The sequence below is a fragment of the Kogia breviceps genome, chromosome 6, assembly GCF_026419965.1.
Source record: "Kogia breviceps isolate mKogBre1 chromosome 6, mKogBre1 haplotype 1, whole genome shotgun sequence".
NCBI classification, from domain to species: domain Eukaryota; kingdom Metazoa; phylum Chordata; class Mammalia; order Artiodactyla; family Physeteridae; genus Kogia; species Kogia breviceps.
This window is the reverse complement of record NC_081315.1, coordinates 9,422,671-9,449,719: the sequence shown is the minus strand read 5'-3', so window position 1 is coordinate 9,449,719 and position 27,049 is coordinate 9,422,671. Positions and strand designations below refer to the sequence as shown.

Sequence of the window (27,049 nt, the reverse complement as noted above, 5' to 3'; positions counted from 1 at the left end):
GGGATTCTAAACCTCTGCGCCACCAGGGAACTCCCTGGATCATTACTTTTTATTATGAGAATGATAAATTCTGTTGCTGGGGATTGGGAGAGATGACCATTTCCAGTGTGAAGCTATGAAGAGTAGGCCTGTGCCCCAGGCAAAAGTTTCATTGATTGGTCAAAAGGAGTGAAGAAAGAAACTTAAGTGATGATGTTTCAAAGCATTGTGAAAACTGTAATTTCTGGGCCACATATTTAGGGGAAAAAATGAACAATTTATTTCTGACAATTTTATCATTATATTCTGTAAGAACCACTCTAATGGAAAGGTCTAAACCTGAAAAATGTTATGCATTGAGTTCATAATAAGCTATTTTACACTGTAACAAAAAGTTAATCAGTTTAATGGTTGCAGATTTAATAACCATGTGGTTAAAATGATATTCTGTCTGATTTTTGCTCTTGTAAATATACCACTCACATATATATCAACAATTCTTTCAGCCTCTAACTTTTTTCTGATAACATGGTGACAAACATTTAAATAATAGTAGACATAGCTCAATATTTACTCATAACATTTTACATTGCATATTGAGAGTATTAATTTTTTGAAACTGAATTTTATCTTCTGTAAGCAGCTCAATTTAATGTTTTAGTGAGAAGCTTTTGTCAAGAAATTTCGTAAATAATATTGCATTGTAGCTAGGAGTTTGGGCTTTGGAGCTAGACGGCCTGGCTGTTCATTCATTGAAAAAGTAAATAACTGTAGTTGCTTTTTTTTTTTTTTTAACATCTTTATTGGAGTATAATTGCTTTACAATGGTGTGTTAGTTTCTGCTTTATAACAAAGTCAGTCAGTTACACATATACATATGTTCCCATATCTCTTCCCTCTTGCGTCTCCCACCCTCCCTATCCCACCCCTCTAGGTGGTCACAAACCACCGAGCTGCTCTCCTTGTGCTCTGTGGCTGCTTCCCACTAGCTATCTATTTTACGTTTGGTAGTGTATATATGTCCATGCCACTCTCTCACTTTGTCACAGCTTATCCTTCTCCCTCCCCGTATCCTCGAGTCCATTCTCTAGTAGACCTGTGTCTTTATTCCGTCTTGCACCTAGGTTCTTCATGACCGTTTTTTTTTTTCTTAGATTCCATATATATGTATTAGCATATGGTATTTGTTTTTCTCTGACTTACTTTACTCTGTATGACAGACTCTAGGTCCATCCACCTCACTACAAATAACTCAATTTCGTTTCTTTTTATGGCTGAGTAATATTCCATTGTATATATGTGCCACATCTTCTTTATCCATTCATCTGTTGATGGACACTCAGGTTGCTTCCATGTCCTGGCTATTGTAAATAGAGCTGCAATGAACATTTTGGTACATGACTCTTTTTGAATTATGGTTTTCTCAGGGTATATGCCCAGTAGTGGGATTGCTGGGTCGTATGGTAGTTCTATTTTTAGTTTTTTAAGGAACTTCCATACTGTTCTACATAGTGGCTGTATCAATTTACATTCCCACCAACAGTGCAAGAGGGTTCCCTTTTCTCCACACCCTCTCCAGCATTTATTGTTTGCAGATTTTTTGATGATGGCCGTTCTGACCGGTGTGAGGTGATATCATATCGTAGTTTTGATTTGCATTTCTCTAATGATTAATGATGTTGAGCATTCTTTCATGTGTTTGTTGGCAATCTGTATATCTTCTTTGGAGAAATGTCTATTTAGGTCTTCTGCCCATTTTTGGATTGGGTTGTTTGTTTTTCGGATATTGAGCTGCATGAGCTGCTTGTATATTTTGGAGATTAATCCTTTGTCAGTTGCTTCGTTTGCAAATATTTTCTCCCATTCTGAGGGTTGTCTTTTCCTCTTGTTTATGGTTTCCTTTGATCTGCAAAAGGTTTTACGTTTCATTAGATCCCATTTGTTTATTTTTGTTTTTATTTCCATTTGTCTAGGAGGTGGCTCAAAAAAGATCTTGCTATGATTTATGTCATACAGTGTTCTGCCAATGTTTTCCTCTAAGAGTTTGATAGTGTCTGGCCTTATATTTAGGTCTTTAATCCATTTTGAGTTTATTTTTCTGTATGGTGTTAGGGAGTGTTCTAATTTCATACTTTTACATGTACCTGTCCAGTTTTCCCAGCTCTGTTTCTGTGCCAGTACCATACTGTCTTGATTACTGTAGCTTTGTAGCATAATCTGAAGTCAGGGAGCCTGATTCTTCCAGCTCCGTTTTTCGTTCTCAAGATTGCTTTAGCTATGCGGGGTCTTTTGTGTTTCCATACAAATTGTGAAATTTTTTGTTCTAGTTCTGTGAAAAATGCCAATGGTAGTTTGATAGGGATTGCATTAAATCTGTAGATTGCTTTGGCTAGTAGAGTCATTTTCACAATGTTGATTCTTCCAATCCAAGAACATGGCATATTTCTCCACCTATTTGTATCATCTTTAATTTCTTTCATCAGTGTCTTATACTTTTCTGCATACAGGTCTTTTGTCTCCTTAGGTAGGTTAATTCCTAGATATTGTATTCTTTTTGTTGCAATGGCAAATGGGAGTGTTTTCTTAATTTCACTTTCAGATTTTACATCATTAGTGTATAGGAATGCTAGAGATTTCTGTGCATTAATTTTGTATCCTGTTACTCTTATCAAATTCATTGATTAGCTCTAGTAGTTTTCTGGTAGCATCCTTAGGATTCTCTATGTATAGCATCATGTCATCTGAAAGCAATGACAACTTTACTTCTTCTTTTCCGATTTGGATGCATTTTATTTCTTTTTCTTCTGATTGCTGTGGCTAAAACTTCCAAAACTACGTTGAATAATAGTGGTGAGAGTGGACATCCTTGTCTTGTTCCTGATCTTAGTGGTAATCGTTTCAGTTTTTCACCATTGAGGATGATGTTGGCTGTCAGTTTCTCATACATGGCCTTTATTATGTTGACGAAAGTTCCCTCTATGCCTACTTTCTGCAGGGTTTTTATATAAATGGGTGTTGAATTTTGTCAAAAGCTTTCTCTGCATCTATTGAGATGATCACATGGTTTATCTCCTTCAATTTGTTAATATGGTGTATCACATTGATTGATTTGCATATATTGAAGAATCCTTGCATTCCTGGGATAAACCCCACTTGATCATGGTGTACGATCCTTTTAATGTGCTGTTGGATTCTGTTTGCTAGTATTTTGTTGAGGATTTTTGCATCTATGTTCATCAGTGATATTGGCCTGTAGTTTCCTTTCTTTGTGACATCTTTGTCTGGTTTTGGTATCAGGGTGATGGTGGCCTCATAGAATGAGTTTGAGAGCGGTCCTTCCTCTGCTACATTTTGGAAGAGTTTGAGAAGGATAGGTGTTAGCTCCTCTCTATATGTTTGATAAAATTCACCTGTGAAGCCATCTGGTCCTGGGCTTTTGTTTGTTGGAAGATTTTTAATCACAGTTTCAATTTCAGTGCTTGTGATTGGTCTGTTCATATTTTCTATTTCTTCCTGGTTCAGTCTCGGCAGATTGTGCTTTCCTAAGAAATTGTCCATTTCTTCCAGGTTGTCCATTTTATTGGCATAGAGTTGCTTGTAGTAATCTCTCATGATCCTTTGTATTTCTGCCGTGTCAGTTGTTACTTCTCCTTTTTCATTTCTAATTCTATTGATTTTAGTCTTCTCCCTTTTTTTCTTGATGAGTCTGGCTAATGGTTTATCAATTTTATTTATCTTCTCAAAGAACCAGCTTTTAGTTTTTTGTTTTTTGGTTTTTTTTTGCGGTATGCGGGCCTCTCACTGTTGTGGCCTCTCCCGCTGCGGAGCACAGGCTCCGGACGTGCAGGCCCAGTGGCCATGGCTCACGGGCTTAGTTGCTCCGCGGCATGTGGGATCTTCCCGGACCAGGGCACGAACCCGTGTCTCCTGCATCGGCAGGCGGATTCTCAACCACTGCGCCACCAGGGAAGCCCTTATTGATCTTTGCTATCGTTTCCTTCATTTCCTTTTCATTTATTTCTGATTTGACCTTTATGATTTCTTTTCTTCTGCTAACTTCGGGGATTTTTTGTTCTTCTTTCTCTATTTGCTTTAGGTGTAAGGTTAGGTTGTTTATTTGATACGTTTGTTTCTTAAGGTAGGATTGTATTGCTATAAACTTCCCTCTTAGAACTGCTTTTGCTGCATCCCATAGGTTTTGGGTCATCATTTTCATTTGTTTCTAGGTATTTTTTGATTTCCTCTTTGATTTCTTCAGTGATCTCTTGGTTACTAAGTAGTGTGTTGTTTAACCTCCATGTATTTTTATGTCTTACAGATTTTTTCCTGTAACTGATACCCAGTCTCATAGCATTGTGGTCAGAAAAGATATTTGATAGGATTTCAATTTTATTAAATTTACCAAGGCTTGATTTGTGACCCAAGGTATGATCCTGGAGAATGTTCCATGAGCACTTGAGAAGAATGTGTATTCTGTTGTTTGTGGATGGCATGTCCTATAAATATCAATTAAGTCCATCTTGTTTAATGTATCATTTAAAGCTTGTGTTTCCTTATTTATTTCCATTTTGGATGATCTGTCCATTGGTGAAAGTGGGGTGTTGAAGTCCCCTACTATGATTGTGTTACTGTTGATTTCCCCTTTATGGCTGTTATTATTTGCCTTATGTATTGAGGTGCTCCTATGTTGGGTGCATAAATATTTACAATTGTTATATCTTCTTCTTGGATCGATACCTTGATCATTATGTAGTGTCCATCTTTGTCTCTTGTAATAGTCTTTATTTTAAAATCTATTTTGTCTGATATGAGAATTGCAGCTCCAGCTTTCTTTTGATTTCCATTTGCATGGAATATCTTTTTCCATCCCCTCACTTTCAGTCTGTATGTGTCTCTAGGTCTAAAGTGGGTCTCTTGTAGACAGCATATATATGGGTCATGTTTTTGTATCCATTCAGCCAGTCTGTGTCTTTTGGTTGGAGCATTTAATCCATTTACATTTAAGGTAATTATCGATATGTATGTTCCTATTCCCATTTACTTAATTGTTTCGGGTTTGTTATTGTAGGTCTTTTCCTTCTCTTGTGTTTCCTGCCTATAGAAGTTCCTTTAGCATTTGTTGTAAAGCTGGTTTGGTGGTGCTGAATTCTCTTAGGTTTTGCTTGCCTGTAAAGGTTTTAATTTCTCCGTCAAATCTGAATGAGATCCTTGCTGGGTAGAGTAATCTTGGTTGTAGGTTTTGCTCCTTCATCACTTTGAATATGTCTTGCCACTCCCTGCTGGCCTGCAGAGTTTCTGCTGAAAGGTCAGCTGTTCACCTTATGGGGATTCCCTGTTTATTTGTTGTTTTTCCCTTGCTGCTTTTAATATTTTTTCTTTGTATTTAATTTTTAATAGTTTGATTAAAATGTGTCTTGGCATGTTTCTCCTTGGATTTATCCTGTATGGGACTCTCTGTGCTTCCTGGACTTAAGTATTTCCTTTCCCATATTAGGGACGTTTTGAACTATAATCTCTTCAAATATTTTCTCAGTCCCTTTTCTCTTCTTCTTCTGGTACCCCTATAATTCAAATGTTGGTGTGTTTAATGTTGTCCGAGAAGCCTGTTAGACTGTCCTGAATTCTTTTCATTCTTTTTTCTTTATTGTGCTCTGCAGTAGTTATTTCCACTATTTTATCTTCCAGATCGCTTATCCGTTCTTCTGCCTCAGTTATTCTGCTATGGATCCCTTTAAGAGAATTTTTAATTTCATTTATTGTGTTGTTCATCATTGTTTGTTTGCTCTTTAGTTCTTCTATGTCCTTGTTAAACGTTTCTTGTATTTTCTCTATTCTGTTTCCAAGATTTTGGATCTTCTTTACTACAATTTTTCTGAATTCTTTTTCAGGGAGACTGCCTATTTCCTTTTCATTTGTTAGGTCTGGTGGGTTTTTACCTTGTTCCTTCATCTGCTGTGTGCTTTTCTGTCTTCTCATCTTGCTTAACTTACTGTGTTTGGGGTCTCCTTTTTGCCGGCTACAGGTTCGTAGTTCCTGTTGTTTTTGGTGTCTGTCCCCAGTGGCTAAGGTTGGTTCAGTGGGTTGTGTAGGCTTCCTGGTGGAGGGGACTAGTGCCTGTGTTCTGGTGGATAAGGATGGATCTTGTCTTTCTGGTGGGCAGGTCCACATCTGGTGGTGTGTTTTGGGGTGTCTGTGGCCTTATGATTTTAGGCAGCCTCTCTGCTAATGGATAGCGCTGTGTTCTTGTCTTGCTGTTGTTTGGCATAGGGTGTCCAGCACTGTGGCTTGCTGGTCGTTGAGTGAAGCTGGGTCTTGACGTTGAGATGGAGATCTCTGGGAGATTTTCACCGTTTGATATTACGTGGAGCTGGGAGGTCTCCTGTGGACCAGTGTCCTGAAGTTGGTTCTCCCACCTCAGAGGCACAGCACTGACTCCTGGCTGGAGCACCAAGAGCCTTTCATCCACACGGCTCAGAATAAAAGGGAGAAAAAGTAGAAAGAAAGAGGATAAAATTGAATAAAATAACAAAGTAAAATAAAGTTATTAAAATAAAAGATAATTATTACGAAAAAACTTTTTAAGAAAAAAGAAAAATAAAAAAACGGACAGACAGAACCCTAGGACAGATGGTAAAAGCAAAGCTATACAGACAAAATCACACACAGAAGCATATACATACACACTCTCAAAAACAGAAAAAGGAGAAAAAATAATATATCTTGCTCCCAAAGTCCACCTCCTCAGTTTGGGATGATTCATTGTCTATTCAGGTATTCCACAGATACAGGTACACCAAGTTGATTGTGGAGCTTTAATCCGCTGCTCCTGAGGCTGCTGGGAGGGATTTCCCTTTCTCTTCTTTGTTCGCACAGCTCCTGGGGTTCAGCTTTGGATTTGGACCCGCCTCTGCATGTTGGTCGCCTGAGGGCGTCTGTTCTTTGCTCAGACAGGACGCGATTTAAGGAGTGGCTGATTCAGAGGGTCTGGCTCACTCAGGTCGGGGGAGGGAGGGGTACGGAGTGCGGGGCGAGCCTCTGGCGGCAGAGGCCAGCATGACATTGCAACAGCCTGAGATGCGCCGTGTGTTCTCCGGGGAAAGTTGTCCCTGGATCATGGGACCCTGGCAGTGGCGGGCTGCACAGGCTCCCTGGAGGGGGAGTGACCTGTGCCTGCTCACAGGCTTCTTGATGGCGGCTGCAGCAGCCTTAGCGTCTCATGCCGTCTCTGGGGGCCGCACTGATAGCCGCGGCTCGCACCCATCTCTGGAGCTCCTTTAAGCGGCGATCTGAATCCCCTCCTCGGGTTCCAGGAAACAAAGAGGGAAGAAAATGTCTCTTGCCTCTTAGGCTGCTCCAGGCTTTTTCCAGGACTCCCTCCCGGCTAGTTATGGCGCAGTAGCCCCCTTCAGGCTGTTTTCACGCAGCCAACCCCAGTCCTCTCCCTGGGATCCAACCGAAGCCCGAGCCTCCACTCCCAGCCCTTGCACATCCTGGCGGGTGAGCAGACAAGCCTCTCGGGCTGGTGAGTGCCGGTCGGCACCAATCCTCTGTGCGGGGATCTCTCTGCTCTGCCCTCCGTACCCTTGTTACTGCGCTCTCCTCCACAGCTCCAAAGCTTCCCCACACCACTATCCGCAGTCTCTGCCCACGAAGGGGCTCCTAGTGTGTGGACACCTTTCCTCCTTCACGGCTCCCTCCCGCTGGTGCAGGTCCTGTCCCTATTCTTTTGTCTGTGTTTTTTCTTTTTTCTCTTGTCCTACTCAGGTACGTGAGGGAGTTTCTTGCCTTTTGGGAGGTCTGAGGTCTTCTGTCAGCTTGCAGTAGGTGTTCTATAGGAGCTGTTCCACATGTAGATGTGTATCTGATGTATTTGTGGAGAGGAAGGTGACCTCCGCGTCTTACTCTTCTGCCATCTTGAAGCTCGTCCTGTAGTTGGTTTTTTTTTTTTTTTTTTTTTTTTTTTTTTTTTTTGTGGTACGCGGGCCTCTCACTGTTGTGGCCTCTCCCATTGCGGAGCGCAGGCTCCGGATGCACCGGCTCAGTGGCCATGGCTCACGGGCCCAGCTGCTCCGCGGCATGTGGGATCTTCCCAGACCGGGGCACGAATCCATGTCCCCTGCATCGGCAGGAGGATTCTCAACCACTGCGCCACCAGGGAAGCCCCTGTAGTTGGTTTTTTAAATGAAATAATGCATGTGAAACTCTTCGAACAGTACAAATACAGAGTACACACTAAATAAACCTTACCTATTATTGTTATTCCATGTAAGAGTAAGATGGAAAATTAAGCATTTAACAATACTTCATTTGAATGATCTTCTGAGGATATACCCAGCCCATGATCTTTCTTGATACTCTTCTAAGTAAGTTCCGTTTTATCTCAGATTTGTTGAGACAAGGATAGAGGAAAGCTTTTCTAAGTAACCAAAAGAAACAACCATAACTAATGTGAAAAGAACTTAACAATGGTAGAAATTATAGGGTAGAGTAACTGCAATACCTATTGAAATTGTCTACTGTGGTCTGAGGGGCATTGTTCCCTCCGCATCCCATCTTAGATGCTAAACAAACATATTCCAACTTGAAGGCTGAGATCCTCTTGAAGTTTTCCTTCCAGATCTTGAAAGCCCTTCACACTGGATTGGCATCTGTTCCCAGTAGCATGGAGACTCCTGGAACCTCAGGTTACCACCTGTGCATGACCGTACTATGTTCCTGCTCTGCCTTTCTAACAGCTTTTCCTAGTCTTTGCTCTCTTAGAGGAAGAAGGCAGATCTTTACTCATTCTTTAAGCTGCTTCTTCTGGGTTTCACATGCTCCAATCTTGAAGCTCTTGCCTTCCCTGTCTGCTTCAGAGCCCTATGGGTCCTATCCACCCTTTCATGTATGAGCACTTTGTTTTGCCTGAAGTATTTTCTCCCACTCAGGTATTAAGACCAGTTTCCCACTTGTTTTTGAAAGCAGACACCGAAGGCTTGGTTCACTATGCTCTTCACAGGAATTTCCTCCTTCCCAGGAGCCTTTCAGCATTCCCTAGGTTCCCTAAGATATGAAAGCAGACTCGCTATCTCTCTCTTTGTGAAAACCTGCACTCCCCACTGATTCCTCCCCCAGTTGCTAGTTTTAGACTTGCCTCCAAATATCAATGCATTTGCAAAGATGAAAGGACTGGCTCCTTATGGGCTCAACGGAGAGGAGATCTTCCGCAGGCTGACCCACTTTCACTTTGATGATGTCTTATGCAAGCACTAGCCAAGGGGCTGATCTTCAAGAATTCTATCCATGCAAACTTAAATAATAAGCAAATATATATATATATTTAGACATATAATAATATTTTATTAATGGATGAGGAGGATTAATCTTTGAACATGAAAACTGAAAATACTTTATTCCAAGACTTCCTACTGTGTATTAGTATTTGCAACTACGCCTATATACAAGTAACATGAGAAAGGCTGGCAATTTTTGCTCTGCTGTGAAGTCTTATTAGGTGAGTCAGCTAATTATATGCCACTTTCATAAATATGGCAGTCACTGAGCTACTTGTTATGCTTACCAAGGGTGAAGATTTAAGATAGAATACTACTTTGCTATATAATGAAAATTTCTTCTAAAAAATGGTTTCACACTGATTCCTGATTTATAGACCAATTAATAGACTAGTTATTTTATAATTTATGGCTGAATGTATTTAAAACTAGATTTAAGGATACTGATAAAGAACATCCAAAAATAACACTAAAATAGATTTAATGTATTAGCTTTACTCTTTCCCCAATCCCAAACCTTTTATTAAAAACAGTCAAACTAGTTCTCATTTCATCTGTTCACTTTGTCTTCCTCTCTCTCCCTCTTTCTTTCTGAAGGGATTGCCAAGACTAAGAAAGAGGTAGAAGAGTGAAAGGCAAGAAAATGAGTAATATGCTAACAGATTATCCAAAGTAGAGCATGAATAGCTTCTAAATACATATTTCTATATAAGACTGGTTTCTCTAAAAGTATCATTTAATTAAAATGGGATTGTATTTTTAAATTATTTTTTAATTTATTATTTTATTAACTGAAGCATAGTTAATTTACCATGTTGTGTTAATCTCTGCTGTACAGCAAACTGACTCAGTTATACACATATATACATTCTTTTTTATATTCTTCACTATTATGGTTTATCCCAGGATATTGAATATAATTCCCTGTGCTATACAATAGGACCTTGTTCTTTATCCATTCTATATGAAATACTTTGCATCTACTAACCCCAAACTCCCAGTCCATCCCTCCCCCACCCCACCTTGGCACCTACAAGTCTGTTCTCTATGTCTGTGAGTCTGTTTCTGTTTTCTAGATAGGTTCATTTGTGCCATATTTTAGATACCACATATAAGTGATATCATATGATATTTGTCTTTCTTTTTCTGCCTTACTTAGTATGATAATCTCTGCTTGCATCCATGTTGCTGCAGATGGCATTATTTCATTCTTTTTTATGGCTGAGTAAGTATTCCATTGTATATGTGTACCACATCTTCTTTATCCATTCATCTGTCGATGGACATTTCGGTTGGTTTCATGTCCTGGCTATTGTAAATAGTGCTGCTATGAACATAGACAGGGGTGCGTGTATCTTTTTCAATTACAGTTTTGTCTAGATATATGCCCAGGAGTGGGATTGCTGGATCATATGGTCATTCTACTTTTAGTTTTCTGAGGAACCTCCATACTGTTTTCCATAGTGGCTGTACCAACTTACATTCCCAGCAACAGTGTAGGAGGGTTCCCTTTTCTGCACACCCCCTCCAGCATTTATTATTTGTACACTTTTTGATGGCCATTCTGACCAGTGTGAGGTGATACCTCATTGTAGTTTTGATTTGCACTTCTCTAATAATTGGCTCTGCTGAGCATCTTTTCATGTGCCTATTGGCCATATATATGTCTTCTTTGGAGAAATGTCTATTTAGGCCTTCTGCCCATTTTTCGATTGGGTTGTTGGTTTTTTTTGATATTGAGCTACGTGAGCTGTTTATATATTTTGGAGATTAATCCCTTGTCAGTCGCTTCATTTGCAAATATTTTCTCCCATTCTGTGGTTGATCTTTTCATTTTGTTTATGCTGTGCAAAAGCTTTTAAGTTTAATTAGGTCACATTTGTTTATTTTGTTTTTATTTTCATTACTGTAGGAGGTAGATTCAAAAAGATATTGCTGTGATTTATGTCAAAGAGTGTTCTGCATATGTTTTCCTCTATGAGTTTTATAGTATCCGGTCTTATATTTAAGTCTTTAATCCATTTTGAGTTTATTTTTGTGTATGGTGTTAGAGAATGTTCTAATTTCATACTTTTACATGTACCTGTCCAGTTTTCCCAGCACCACTTATTGAAGAGACTGTCTTTTCTCCATTGTATATTCTTGCCTCCTTTGTTGTAGATTAATTGACCATAGGTGCATGGGTTTATTTCTGGGCTTTCTATCCTGTTCCATTGATATATATTTCTGTTTTCATGCCAGCACCATATGGCAGTGATTTCCACCAATCTCTTCCAGCTCACTTGTTTGTTCTTCTGCCTCATTTATTCTGCTATTGATAACTTCTAGTGTATTTTTCATTTCATTTCAGTTATATTGTTCATCTCTGTTTCTTCTTTAAATCTTCTATCTCTTTGTTAACACATTTTTGACCGGAGATGTATTACAGCCACAGGCATTCATTTCTGTAAAAATCCCCCGGTCAATAATGTGTTAAACATTTCCTGTATTTTCTTGGTCTGTAACTCCATTCTTTTTCCAAGATCTTGGATCATCTTCACTATTACTACTCTGAATTCTTTTTCTGGTAGATTGCCTTTCTCCACTTCACTTAGTTTTATCTTGTTCCTTCATCTGGAGCATATTTCTCTACCATCTCATTTTGTCTAACTTTCTGTGTTTGTGGTCTCCATTCTGTAGGCTGCAGGATCGTAGTTCCTCTTGCTTCTGGTGCCTGCTCACTGGTGGGTGGAACTGGGTCTTGCCCCTCAGGTGGGCAGGGCTGGGTCAAGTGGTGTGTTTGTTAGAAGTGGCTGTGGCTCAGGATGACTTTAGGCAGCCTGTCTGCTGATGGGTGGGGCTGTGTTCCCACCCTATTAGTTGTTTGGCCTGAGGTGCCCCAGCACTGGAGCCTGCAGACTGTTGAGTGGGGCTGGGGCTGGGTCTTGGTGCCAAAATGGTGACCTCCAGGAGAGATCATGCCAATGATCATTCTCTGGGACCTCCACCACCAGTGTCCCTGCCCCCACAGTGAGCCACAGTTGACCCCCATCTCCCCAGGAGAGCCTCCAGGACTCGCAGGTAGGGCTGGCCCAGGATCCTATGGAGTCACTGCTTTGCCCTGGGTCCCAGTGCATGTGAAACCTTGTGTGCACCCTCCAAGAGTGGAGACTCTGTTTCCCCCAGTTCTGTGGAGCTCCTGCACTCAAGCCATGCTTGGCTTCAAAGCAAAATGCTCTGGGGGGCTCCGCCTCTCAATTCCAGACCCTCAGAATGGGGAGCCTGACGTGGGGCTGAGAACTCTCACTCCAGTGGGAGACCCTCCGTGATATAATTATTTTCCAGTCTGTGGGTCACCCAACTGGCAGGTATGAGATTTGATTATATCACGAAAGTGCTCCTACCATCTTGTGGCTTCTTCCTTATCTTTTGATGTAGAATATCTTTTTTGGTAGTTTCCAGTCTTTTTTGTCGATGGTTTGGTTGTTCAGCAGTTAGTTGTGATTTTGCTGGTTTTGTGAGAGGGGGTGAGCTCAAGTTCCTCTAGTCCACCATCTTTTCTCCTCCCCTTCCTGTCTAAATTGTTTTAGGCAGTTAAGGGCAGGGGCAGAAAGCTCTTCTGAGTCTACTGGGCCTTAATTGCTTTCAGCTTGAAATAATCTACCTGCCAAAGTAGCACATTTTGGGGTGGCACATTCTGCTTCTCTTCAGTTCCCCCTTTAAAACTTCTCCAAGAAGTTTCACAGTCCAGAAGTTGAGCTGGTAGATTGCTCCTCTCGCTGAACCAGTGTCTGAGTCCTGAGAATAGGTCAATTCCGTTAAAGAGCTGTCTCATTTCAGAAGGCAGTGATGCAGTTGGGCTCCCACAGTTAGGCCTTTATTGTGCAGGCAATTAGATATGCAATAAAAAAGCATTTCTGTGGAAAACAAAGAAAAACAAAGGTTAATGTTTGGAGCAGGCTGTAAACCCAGTTTGAGTCCTAAGGGCAGCCAGTTAAGAAGATTTCTAGCTGTCAGGGCCAAAACATCTTTTGCAGTTTGAATATTTCTGATATCATTGGGTGTTCAGGTAAACTTTCTGAGGGGCCCACATAGTAACAGGCATAAAGACTATCTATACATGAGCTGCTGTGATGATTTCTGGGAACTTCACATCAAGTTGTTCACATTTAGTTTGCAGAGCTTCAGGAAGAGAGCAGTTTTTGTGCATAGTGATTCCAAGTCAAAAAGTGGGTAAAAGTTGGAAATGTTAGCTTGGAGAGTTTTAGCCAAATATTGAAGAAAACTAGAAGAATTCAGGATCCAGTCCCGTTTACAGGTAGAAAACAAAACCTCAGAGACAATTAACAGCACTAGAATATGATATTCACAAAGGTATATTACTGAGACATGATTTTTCTCTCTACAGTTAGCTTCATTTCTACCAAAGATAACCATGGTAAGACTAATGTCTCTGCAGATTAAGTCTAGTTTCAACAAACTTTGCCTTATTATTTACACAAGTACAACAAGAATAGTGGCTGACCATATAGGCTCTTTTAAATCTGCTTTGTTGGGACCTTTCATAAGGAATCTCAGATTTAATTTTTAAATGCCTCTGGAGGCTAGGCAGCCAAGCCAAGGACTCACCATCAGACTTTGCCGGCAATACCTATATGTTGGGGGTAAATTCTTCTCCTCTTGAGGTCCCCAAGATATCTTGAGGTTCCTGTACCTGCCAGGAAGTGACTTTCCTTACTCATCTGATAAGGCTGCCAGGAACCCTGTAAGGAAGGTACCAGGCTGGTTTTTCAAGGGGCATTATTGGCTCCATAAAGTCAACCTTAGTTCCTTAAACCTGTCTGGTCACATCTGAGTCTGTGCACATTCTCAAATATGACATTCCAGTCAAAGCCTTGGTGTATAACCAATGTTTCCAGTTGTTTCATGTTATGAGGACAGATTCCTACTGAACTTATGCAAATAATTGTAATGCCATGAAAATAAGAATACTCACTAAGAGTCTCCAAATTCTGGAGGGATCAGATAGTGAGAAAAAGTAATTGTTGTATCTTTGTTCACAAAGGTACATTTACCAAACTGCTAGTAGCTTAAGAGAGAAGGAAAAAGGTTTCCTTAAATCTAGAAAAACAAAACCAAGGAACCAAGAATATTTCAAACAAAAAGTCATAAAAGTTGTTCTCATCCTCATCAGTCATTCACTCCCATGTAATTAATTCTTACTGATATTGATCTTTTGTTAGCAGTTTTATAGAGCCGTCAGTTTCTCCATTAGATTAATGCAAATTCTTACCCAGTTTAGTGGTATGATCAGAAAGTTATCAAAAGTGTCCATCGACAGATGAACCGATAAAGAAGATGTGGCACATATATACCATGGAATATCACTCAGCCATAAAAAGAAACGAAATTGAGTTATTTGTGGTGAGGTAGATGGACCTAGAGTCTGTCATACAGAGCAAAGTAAGTCAGAAAGAGAAAAACAAATGCCGTATGCTAACATGTATATATGGAATCTAAGAAAAAACAAAAAAAAAGGTCATGAAGAACCCAGGGGTAAGATGGGAATAAAGACACAGACCTACTAGAGCATGGACTTGAGGATATGGGGAGGGGGAGGGGGAGGCTGTGACGAGGTGAGAGAGTAGCATGGACATATATACACTACCAAGCATAAAGTGGATAGCTAGTGGGAAGCAGCCGCGTAGCACAGGGAGATCAGCCAGGTGGTTTGTGACGGCCTAGAGGGGTGGGATAGGGAGGGTGGGAGGGAGGGAGATGCAGGAGGGAAGAGATATGGGAACATGTGTATATGTATAACTGATTCACTTTGTTATAAAGCAGAAACTAACACACCATTGTAAAGCAATTATACTCCAATAAAGATGTGAAAAAAACAAAAACAAAAACAAAACCCCCTGTACTTGTTAGATTCCTTTCCAGGAGTTTCTTGAAGGTGAAGCACTTTTGCAAGAAACCTGTTCCAAAGCATCAGAGTAAAAGAGTAATTGTCTGTTAATGACAAAAGAAAAGTCACAGTTAAAGATTTGATGAGAGTTCATTATAATACAGTTGATAAGGAAATTTGATTATTTTTGTGACATACAACATTTTTAAGTAATAACTGGAATTGTGACTGAAAACAATACATATCATTTTTAGGAATTTTATACAATTTCTGGAATACATATTAATAACATACATCCATAGAAATACAACATAAAGAAGGTTTAGTATTGTTGCCTGATAATACTGACCATGTAATTGAACATCAAGTAAACTTAACTAGTTTAACATCTCTCTCTCTTTTTTTTTTTTTTTTTTTTTTTTTTTAAATATAAGGTGAGAGAACCAATCTTTGGGTATATTCCAGGGACCCTCTTGAAAATCCCAGTTATTTCAAGGACAAAAAGATTTCATTTAGAATTTGATTTGGGGGATTCAAATAGGATCATAGGTCATTGTGCTACAATATTTAGTCATCCATTTAACCAAAGTGACAACAAAATACTTTGCAGGCAGATATAGAAAGTTACATAATTGTTTAAAAAAATGAGTTCTTTTAATACAGAAGACTCAGTTTTCTTAAGTAATCAAAGACTTGATAAAGAGAACATGAAGCACAATAAATTATTTTGATAAAATACAGAATCTTTAACCTTTCACAATCTTACGAAGAGCAGACTAGTCTAAGAAAATCTTGTTCTTTTAGCAGATGAAAGAAAATTAAGTTTTACACAAATATAAGTATACTATTGTTATTAAAGCTTATTTTTAAAATATTTATAATAAATTCATTCAATTTTAGCCAGTTTGACTACACAAGGCAAAATTCTCTTTTCCTCTCCTTCCCTCCCTCCCTTTCTCCCCAACTTTGTATAGCCACTTAGTTTGTCTTTTATTTTCTTTCTTTTATTATTATTATTATTTTATTTCTTTTCTCTTTTATTTTATTTTCTTTCTCATTCTGAAATAATTAGTTACTTTATTTTAGGACAAAATTAGTCTTTTTCTCTTAATAAAAACATATCTCCATACCTCATACCTTTTCTTAGCCAAAACCACATCTTATTCCCTTGCATACAGAGTTTTTTTCTTTTATTTCTAGTAGTTTCAATTACATATATTAATTAGAATTCTTAACTCTTGTAAACTTTAATATCTAGTGAAAACTAAGTAAGCAATTGTGAACTGTCACACTATCATTCCATAGACTGGCAAATTTAGGAGTACATTTCATAATTTCTAGAAGTATATGCTTTCTCATAGTACAATTTTTTTTTTAATGTGACACAAGACATTTTACTGACAGATCCAAATATCTTCAGTTTCTCTGTAATAAGCAGCCCAAAGTGGATAAACCTATGTTCTGTATTTTATCTTATTTGGAAATGACCTCAGTGAATTTCCATCATTTAACTTAACATAGCAAAACTCTAAATTACCAAAGAGATTTAGAAAACTATTTAAGTAGCCATATCATAAACCATAATTATTTTTGAAAAGTTCACTTAAAATTTTTATCTCCCCTAAAATTATTTAATTCACTTGTTCTTAACAATTATATTTAGATTACTCATAAAATTTCATGAGACATGAAAGCAGCTAGCCATCACCTTAGGTTATTTTTCTTTCTGACAGATTCTGTAACAGAGACAACATGAGCTTATTTGACTTTTAGTAAGTAAACCTAGGTCGAATAAATTATATTTAATGCCGAAAACTCTAAAGACATGCTGATTTTAATTAAACCAACAAACTTAAACTAGCTTTTATTTACCAAAGATTGTCCCAGACCACATGAACTTGAAAAGCGTTTGGGTTAGTGTCTGTTATATTTCAGAGTGTTTAAAAATATTTAAATTGATAAGTGCATGTTTTTCTTTAAGCCAGTTAAACGAAGTCAGTTAATTTTTTTGTTTTTTTGGCAAACTAATTTTGGCAATACCATCCAGAGGTAGAAATATATCACATATATATAACATACATCCATAGACATATATAAACACACAGATACAAACAGGGACCTTAAATTTTAGCCAAGAATCAGGTACAACAATACAAAACTCATTAACTCGTAAATAACAGTTGAATCCAAATTGTGTCTCTGGAAGATGGAACAAGTGAAGGTTACCACTCAGATGGCTAAAGCATTTTACTAATTTTTGTGGCAAGTACTTTTATTTGTCCTAAGTAAGTAATCTTATGGAAGCTGTGGATTAAATTTTCGGCAAGGGAAATTTTATAGCAGTTTGTGTTTTATTTTAAAAAGCCTCTTCCCCCAGCCCCCCTTCTGTTTACTTCAGTCTCAGAGGCTTGTGGGCTGTGTATTTTAGTTATATCCTTGGGGTGTTTACATTTCAAAGACATGGAAGATTTACATCTTCAAGGGACAAAGAAAGAATGTGAGTTGTCTCCAAGGAGTTTTGGAATGTGTTCCTCTATAATTATCAGAAGTCTAGGGTAATTACTGTTTTCCTTCTTTTTAGAACACTTCTGTTCCAGTGTCCTGAGTTTTTACAATATGCGCAAGCGTTTTGAGATGCATAGGGGAGGTTTGGGTGTTGGTAGAGATATCTGTTCCCAGATATCTGGGAAACCAGATATCTGGTTTCCCAAAGGTTTGCAAGATAAGGACAGTTGATTTTAATTCCTCAAAGACTGGGTTGCAGCCTGAATACTGTCAAGGGGCTGGCCCACCCATCCAACTACATTATCTTTAATTTGCTTCCTTATATCAGGGAGATTTCCAAAGAAGATGGAAATCAAAAGATTGTTATGTTCTGGAGCTTCAGGGTTTAATGCAGTATGCCTTTTATTTATATATATTTTTTTGCGGTACGCGGGCCTCTCACCGCTGTGGCCTCTCCCGTTGCGGCGCACAGGCCCATTGGCCACGGCACGAACTCGCGTCCCCTGCATCGGCAGGCGGACTCTCAACCGCTGCGCCACCAGGGAAGCCCCTGAAGTATGCCTTTTAAAAGTCTGGATAAAGTCTTTAACAAAGGCCTTCAAATGTTTTCCTTTTCCTGAATGTACAATTCAGTCTTGGACCAGTTCACTTCAGGAGGAAAAAACCTCTACTGTTGCTTCTATTAGCCCCTGAATATTGGCCTCAAGGTGATCCACTTCCTGATTATTTATATGAGGGCCTGGGTCATCTGTTTCTTCTGTGAGAGTTCCCCTCCACCCTGCCACCGCCAGGAGCTGTCTAGTTTGTCTGTTAACTACAACATAATTTTATAATATATAATCCAAAATAATTTTTATGGAGGGGAAAAAACACACCTTGGCAGCAGTAAGTGGGATTGTGAATGTACATCAATCTTTTAAACTCCTCCCTAAATTTAGTAGGAACTGAAAGTAGAGGTAAAAGTGTTTCGTAATTTAATAGAACTACCGCCATCCATAGACATGAATTCTTGCATTGGGGGTCCAGAAAACATCTGCAAGGGACATTGCATAGGAAAGCCTGAAGCTGGCAGAACCTGATTACAGGGCCTTGTAATCAGAAAAGTAGATGGCAAAGCACAAGGAGTTGTAAGGGGCAGTGAAGACAGCCCTACCACCCATCCCAAGTGACTCTGCTAAGTCCACCTCCTGGCTTTCATGATTTACACAGGTAATCTTTACATCCTGGGCCTGGTGACCTGGACAGAGTGCTTTCTGCAGATCTTAACAGGAAAGGGAAGTTAAAACAGGCAGATGGGGCTGAACAGGACAAAAAGAATACTTCATCTGTGTTGGTGTTTTTGGCTTTAATATAGGGGAACCACAGCAAAGCTTGTGTAAAGAGATGCCAGTCTGGTGAGAACCCTGAACTCACCGGTCTGCAAGGCTCGCTCAAACAACAAGCTTATAGGACCTATGCCTGTATTCAACCCTATGATTTTCCTCCTTATGACAAACAACACAAAAGACAAAAGAAAACAATGACCTAGGAGGAAAGGAATCAATAGAAAGCAAGAATACTCGTAACAAATCTTTATCAGAGTCACTCTACCAAAGGAACTGACTCACACAAATAATGTCTCCTGCTAATAAGCTAAATCTAGAGAAAGGAAAAGGATTCTCCCCACTCTTGCTTCCACCAGATCCTGCAGGCAGAGATCCAGGAGACCGATGTGGTAAGAATTCTTACCTTCTACCAGAGCTTCCAGGATCTCTCAAGTGCAGCAACCCCAGAACAAGCCATGTCCAGCCAAAGGAGAGCCCCACATTCGACACCAAACTATCGGGGAGGAACAATTTTCCCTTCATTCTTTATAGGTTCTTTGGTTGGTCTCGTAACTAAATTGACATGAGACAGATTAACAGGAGAAAAACAAATTTAACTGCATGTGTTTGAGAGCCCCACAAAGATCTGGCACTCAAAGGCAGTGGGGCAATTGAGGTGTATCTACTACCCTGAGCTAAAGAATGGGATCAGGGCCCGAGCGTCAGAGCGGAGGGGCACAGTCACAGGAAGACGAGAAGAGCAGGGCTTTGGAAATCACATGTCTTCCCCGACATGTAGATGCCGCTTTCAGACAAACAAAAAGTTCTCTATGGTGAAAGCTCGCTTTCTGGTACAGGCCTCTAATCTACGTTCTTTTAGGCAGTTATGGAGGATGTAAAGAGCTCTTCCTGAGTCTGCTGGGCCTCGAGTGCCTTCAGTTCAAATTTATCTACCAGCCATATTGTAGGGTGCATATTATACTCCCCTTTGAATGCAACCAGTCACCACCACATAGACCCCTGTTTCTTCTACAGCCTATTCATTTCTCCCAACCCAAACCTGGATAATTTCAGAGCAATACCTAGATATCTTATTTGACCTAAAAACATTGATTTCTTTTTAAATTTATGGACTTTAAGTAAAACCCAAATACAACATCACATTTTAAAAGTAAACAGTAACCCTTTAATTAAATATCCAGTCAGTGTTTAAATTCCCGCATCTCATATTTGTTTCTCTTTTCTCAAAACAGGATTCCAAATAAGAGTGAAATAAGGTTCTTAAGTTGTAATTTTCTAATGCTCTCTGAAATCCACTTTATGTGTTTCCCCAAACTTTTGTTTTTCTTGCAGTTTACTTGTTGACGTAGTTATTTGTCCTGTATCGTTTCCCACAGTCCAAAATTTGCTGATTGCATCCAATGATGTACTAAGGTAGAGTTTGTATAGGAAAGGCAAGATACATGTTTGATGGTTTTCCTGTGCTTACATTTTTCCTGGTCAATTCTGGTTCTAATTTCTTGCTTCTATTATATAATCCATCTCCTACCTATACTGCGCTTTCCTCATACTGCAGCATCCTATTCTGACCACTGGGTAGCACTTTAGTGAATATTTAGGGCCAACAGGCTATGTGTGAAGGATATGGTAGGATGGTGAAATTATATTGCAGCACAAGACTGGATAGAAAAATAGGAAGCTGAATATCATACACCCCTGTTCTTAAAGGATTTTGAGTAATTATCTTTCATTCTGCAACTTCATCCCCACTATTTCCTTAATCCTCACTTGTTGCTCTAGCCACGCCCTTGGGGTGTTTTCTTTCTACACACTAGAGAATTCATCAGTGTTTTGATAAACAAAAGCAATTCTCACTTGTGCTTTAACTAATACTTTTTGTTTGTTCTTTCCTTCTGGGTAAACTTTTATAGTATGAAAGGTATAATGGCCCCACAGAACATACAGTGCTTCTGAATAAACTTCTTTGATGGGTTTCAGCAATCAAATTATAAGATAATTTTGTTTAGCAGGAATAGACTCTTAACTGGGTCTTAAAGGAATAGGCAAGGCATAGTCAGGGATGTGAGAGAATGTCCTATTTCTCAGTGTCTGAAATCTATAGATAGTTAAAGAAAACATTTTGAATGCCAAAATTCTTTTGGAGAAGAAGCTCAGTATAGTGGTTAAGGGCACAGAGTCTGGAGTCACCTCTGCTAGTTTGAGCAAATTACTAAACCTCTGAAGCCAAATTTCCTTGGCAAGATGTGGCTAACGATAGCCTGCCTCATGGGAGGTCTATGAGCTATTTCCACTTCATGTAATACAGTTAAAACCTTAATGATAGTTTATTAATATTAATGTATTTTTATCTTAATGAAATCAATAATCGCATTCACCAGAGAACAACACATAAAGTCTAGCAAACTTGTGAAAGCAACACATATTTATTCCTCTAGTGAGTAAAGATACCTGAAAGTATAGGCGTCTTCTTGTGACATGTTGATACTTATTGACCATCCTGGTATTTATACTTCACTTGTTTGCTCTTTTCCCCATTTATTTATGTGTCTTTACTTTTGTAGTCTGTAGTCACTTGTTCCTGTCTAATCACTTATTTGACTTCTTTTTAAATATTATATTAGCATTTCCTCTGTGGCTTCTCAAATCCTTACCCACAAGTGATACATATTTTACTTCATAAACTGTAGATATGTGGAGTATGGTTTTAAAGATTAGGTAAGTAAATGCTCAGAAATACATATACTGGGCTTCCCTGGTGGCGCAGTGGTTGAGAGTCCGCCTGCCGATGCAGGGGACACGGGTTCGTGCCCCGGTCCGGGAGGATCCCACGTGCCGCGGAGCGGCTGGGCCCGTGAGCCGTGGCCGCTGAGCCCGCGCGTCCGGAGCCTGTGCTCCGCAACGGGAGGGGCCACGACAGTGAGAGGCCCGCGTACCGCAAAAAAAAGAAAAAAAAAAACCATATACTTTTAAAAATAGCAGTTCTTATGTACTTGCAACCTAAGTAAGTCATTATTTAAAATTAATAGGGATGGATTTCACTTGATCCCAATACATGATCAGTGTAGCCAAAGAATTCACCAGCAACATTGACCATTACTTGGATGGCCTTTGAAGAATGCAACAGACACACCCAGACACACAGACACACCCACATCCAATAACATTCTCCAGTCTTAGTTTATAATTAGCACCTCAATTGTGACAGAAAGTCAGTTCTGCATATTTACTTGTCCAGTCTATATGAAAATCTTTTAACAAATTAGGTTAGAAAAATAAATCCCTAAAAGCTTAAAATGCAAAGAAACAGGAAATTTACCTTATTTTCCTCATACTTGACTATCACTAAAAGTTATCTAAATACTAATGAGAGGACTAATGAGGTCATTGGCTCCTCCCAATTTAAAAAAGTTATTGCAGCCCCACTTTGTCACTAAGGCTATTTGATGCTTAGAGAAAGCTTAAGAAACTTGTTCAACACCACAAAAGATCTAGAATCGGTACAAGCTGGGATCTGAACTCAAGTCTTGTGACATGACAGCCCTGCTGTCTAACCACCAACCAGCAGAACCTATGTTCTTGACAGGAACCAAGAGGTGAAACACTGAAAACAGTACCTTTACTCCCTGTTTGCAAGTAAGGTATTTGGGGGATGGTTTATATCTTATTTAATTTATAACTAACTCGGACTTTTAAAATTTATAAAACAGGAGTTAGGCAGAGGTGGACGGATGACTTATAAGCCGCTCTGCGCCGCTAATGTAAGAATGAGCTTTAGTTTGGCGTTTTCTCACCGTCATCCTTTTCCTTATCCCTTTCCCTACCTGTACGTATTTTCAAGGTGAAGACATTGGGAGATGTTATTTACATCAGGCATAGTTTTAAACAGAAGCCACATTGGCTGAGGGACTATTGGGTATCTTTGAGCAAGTTCATAGAGGCTCACATTGCCTCCCTGCTCTTTTAACTTTCAATCACTTCTTTTTACAATTCCTTTTCTGGAATAAATGCAAAGCAACAAAAGGTATTTAGTGAAGAACACTAATAAAACCATGACCACAACAGGTTGAATTTGTGGTATCCTAAGGAGAGAGATAATTGGAGAACTGACCAAATAGTTTTCTTCTGCCAAATATGTATGGTTTCAGTCTTGAAATTTGTTTTTTAAATTTGTTTCTTCGCCGTTATTAGAAATAAAGTATAAAACATGTATGCTTTTACATTATAAATGGTTATATAAGTTAAAAACTTACAAAAAGGTAAAAAGAACATGCATAGCTACCCAACAAAAAGTACTTTTAATATTTTGTTGTGCCTTCCTCCAAACCGTTTCACCTTTGTATCTGAATTCTACCTAGGCTGTATCCATAATATATACAACAACATTTATATACTGCTAAAAATTGTATCATAAAGAGGTTCTTATTTTTTATATAATTTTTATGTCATAGTAATAGATGTTTTCATAATAATCTATTGAATTGTTGAATGATAATTTTCCTAATTCTTCATCATGCATTGTGTATTTAGGTTAACAATTTTTACTGCTGTCATTGATCCTGTGAGAAACACCTCTGCTCTCTAGCTTTGGACTGTTTCCCGAATGGTGCATTACTTGGCCAAAAAACTGTACATTTTTAGCATTAATAACACCTCAATGTTGCCTCAGTGTTTCACCAAAGGCACTGTATAGTTTAGAATGCTAGCAACGATACTGAGTGCCATTTTTACTACATCCCTTCCAGTACTGTATATAAGATTTTTTTCAAAATATGATTGTGATTTTTAAAAGTAAATAATGGTACCTCCTCCAAGTCTTTGAATGCTTTTCATTTAAACATTAGAGTGAAGGAGCCTCCCAGGAAGGAATTCTGGAAGATACACCTGTGGATCCTGACAGTGAGGCTTATGAAATGCCTTCTGAGGTAAGAGTTCATACACATGAAACTGCAAAAATAACGTTTAAGCATTCAATAATCAGTACCCCAAATCTGTCACTGTCAGATTTCCCTTATGTCTGTCCTTAAAGAGAATGACTTACTCTCTAGATGCACAAGTTATCCAAATCCAGGACATGTATTGTGTGGACAGCTTTCAAGCTATGAATGGTTTTTACGTTTGTAAAGAGTTAAAAAAAAAAAAAAAAAAAAAAAAAGGCAACAGCACTGATAGAGAGGGTATGTGGCCCACACAGCCTAAAATATTTACAGCCTGGCCTTTTACAGAAAGAGATTGCTGGCCCCTACATTGAAGAATTATTTTACTAGAAACTTTACCTTCTAAAACAAATGCCAAAATGCAAAGTTAGAGAAATCAACTAAATGCCAAAAGTAGTAATTATTATTTGCCATACATTTCTAGTGAGATGTTTGCACAGTAAAATAAAAGTTACTTAAAAAAATTAGAGAGTAGAAATATGATAAATGCATAGTTTGCAATAATGGATACATTTCAGTCTAGCATTTTAAACAACATACTTTAATTTGAAACTAAGTTTCTTTAATAGAAAAGGTATCGCAAGAGAAATTAGAATATACTTTTAGATGAATGAAACTGACTCAGGAAGAAAGAGAAAATCTGAATAGATTTCTAATTTAAAAAGAATGAATTATTAAAAAACCCAGCCAGGGAGAGAATTCCAGGACCAGATGGCTTCACTGGTGAATTTTACCAAACATTTAAAGAAGAAGAAATACCACTAATTACAATTAATGCCAATTAACTTATCCTCCAAAAAATAGAAGAGGGATCACTCCCTAACCAATTCTATGAGAACAGTATTACCCTGATATCGAAACCAGACATCACCATTAAAAATTGAGTTAAAGTGTGTTGTAGTTATAGGTTATTCTTCTTCATGGCATTATTAAAAGGCATATTGATAATCATTCCATTTGCAGAAATTGAGCTTAAATTATTTGCCTAATTAATTTTACCAATAATTTGGGGGTCTTTTTATACATGGCACAATGCTAATCAACACTATAGAAATACAGGAAGAGTAACTGCTAGTACCAGGATGCAAGGAGTTTACACCCTAGTAGGTCTGAAAAACAGATACAATACATTTAGTCATCATGATACCCTTAACGAACATTATTGACTGCCTTTTATACACCAGGCATCACAGGGGCAAAAATATACACGGTGCACAAAAAAGGTTAACATTTTACAAGATTTCTTGAGATCAATTGGGAGAAGTTTTATAGCAGAGGTGGTAGTGATCTGTGTGGGAAGGGGTGGAAGATATGATAGGCCAAAATGAAGGGAGGACATTCTAACACAAGGAAAACGCCAAGGCATACATGGCTGAGAGTGCATGTGGGTATGTCTGAGGCACAGTGAGTACTTAAATGTGGTTCAAGCTTTGAGAATAGTGACAGATGAAGGCTGCAGAGATGGGTCAAAGACAAATTGTAAAGTACTGTAACCTGGCCATTGAAGTTTGTACTTCATTCAGAAAGCAGCTTGAGTTATTGAAAATATGTTTTTAAGCAGGAGTCTGATATTATTAGAGTTGTTTTTTAGGAGGACTAATCTGGCCACTTTGGTTAAGACCATCAATTTTTTTTTTTTTTTTGCGGTACGCGGGCCTTCACTGCTGTGGCCTCTCCCGTTGCGGAGCACAGGCTCCAGACGTGCAGACTTAGCGGCCATGGCTCACGGGCCCAGCCGCTCCGCGGCACGTGGGATCTTCCCGGACCGGGGCACGAACCCACGTCCCCTGCATTGGCAGGCGGACTCTCAACCACTGCGCCACCAGGGAAGCCCAATATTTTTATTGTGTATGTTATCCAAGTATTATAGGGGGAGAGGAGGAGCTTTGAAATAGTAATAATTGAAGCCACAGATGAAGATGATATTCCCAACTGGGAAAGTAAAAGGAGAGAAAATGTGACTTGCCTTTAAATGTTGTAGAACCAAATCAGGTGATTTCTTAGAAAGAAACTAACACTTTAGTTGAAGAAAATGAGAGCCAGATGAGATAGACCGGCTACCGTGTCCTACAGGACTAGGTCATATGATTATTAAATGGCAAATGTGGAAGTAGAATTCAGACACCCTAACGCTGACCACAAGAATAATAATTCAATTTTATATTTGACAGGAAGACAAAACTATTAAAAAGAAGAAAATTATACTGGATGTAGCAGAATAGTTCCAGAACTGTTAAGACTATAACCTTTATTCAAAGTGGCAAAAGCCATGTCCCATCTCATTTGCCCTAAAGCCCCGATTACGGGTCACCTATACTAAAACTTCGTGTTGTCTTTCCGATGTTCCTATTATTAGGAAGGGTATCAGGACTACGGACCTGAAGCCTAAGAGATATCTTTGCTCCCAGTTTCCTGAGATCTGCTGACAGATGTTGCACCCCGTACAAGTGCTCAGTTCCAACGTGCCCAGTCATGACATTTTCTCAAAGTTTGCAGTGTGTTTTGAAGTCTTCCATCAGCAGTGATTGGAGTATCTGTACCTGCCCCAACTCAGCATTTCGGTGCTTCCCTCTCACCTAATATATGATAGCAGGGTCTCTGTGTGCTGTGGATGTTGTGGCTTCAAATCTAAAATGTTAAATTAAATTAAAAACACCTAAGTGACTACCACTTATTTCTAAATCTTCACTGATTTTTTGTTGCTGATGTTGAAAAATTGTGAGCGATTTACTATAATATAAGATTTTAAGGTGTCTTTTAATGATTCTAAATATATTGATGTATTGTGAAATTTAATACATACAATACTTAAATACGTGAGCATGAAACTATGCACCTATAAATATTAACTATAAAATGTTAGTTTTGTGATGTGTTTTCTTATCTTGTGTTTGTATATAAATGGTGAAAATTAAAATAAAATGTTCTAATTACAAAAATCTTATTTTTATCCCATCTCACTTTAATAATAAAACCATGCATAGAAACAGCATGCAATGAGAGCTGACACAATTAACTTAAATATAAAGTTCTTAATGGCCATTTAAAGGAGGAGAGATTTTTAGAGGAAAGACAAGATGAAACATTAACCCTTTACTGTGGGAATTCCCTGAAACAGCACTGCCCAAAATATGTTCTGACGTGCAC

At 38.7% G+C, this 27,049-nt stretch overlaps 1 protein-coding gene across 4 annotated transcripts in view; it reads left to right on the top strand.

The window, feature by feature from the left end:
• The window catches only part of SNCA (synuclein alpha), a 135,668-nt gene extending 109,113 nt beyond the window's left edge, over nucleotides 1–26,555 (top strand). For all 4 annotated transcript variants that reach the window (XM_059067358.2, XM_067035504.1, XM_067035506.1 and 1 more), the window contains exons 5-6: nucleotides 23,810–23,890; nucleotides 26,259–26,555. In XM_059067358.2, the coding sequence (XP_058923341.1) occupies nucleotides 23,810–23,890; nucleotides 26,259–26,291 (114 nt within the window). In that variant the 3' untranslated portion in view covers nucleotides 26,292–26,555. The remainder of the gene's footprint in view (nucleotides 1–23,809; nucleotides 23,891–26,258) is intronic.
• The last annotated feature ends 494 nt before the right edge of the window (nucleotides 26,556–27,049 follow it).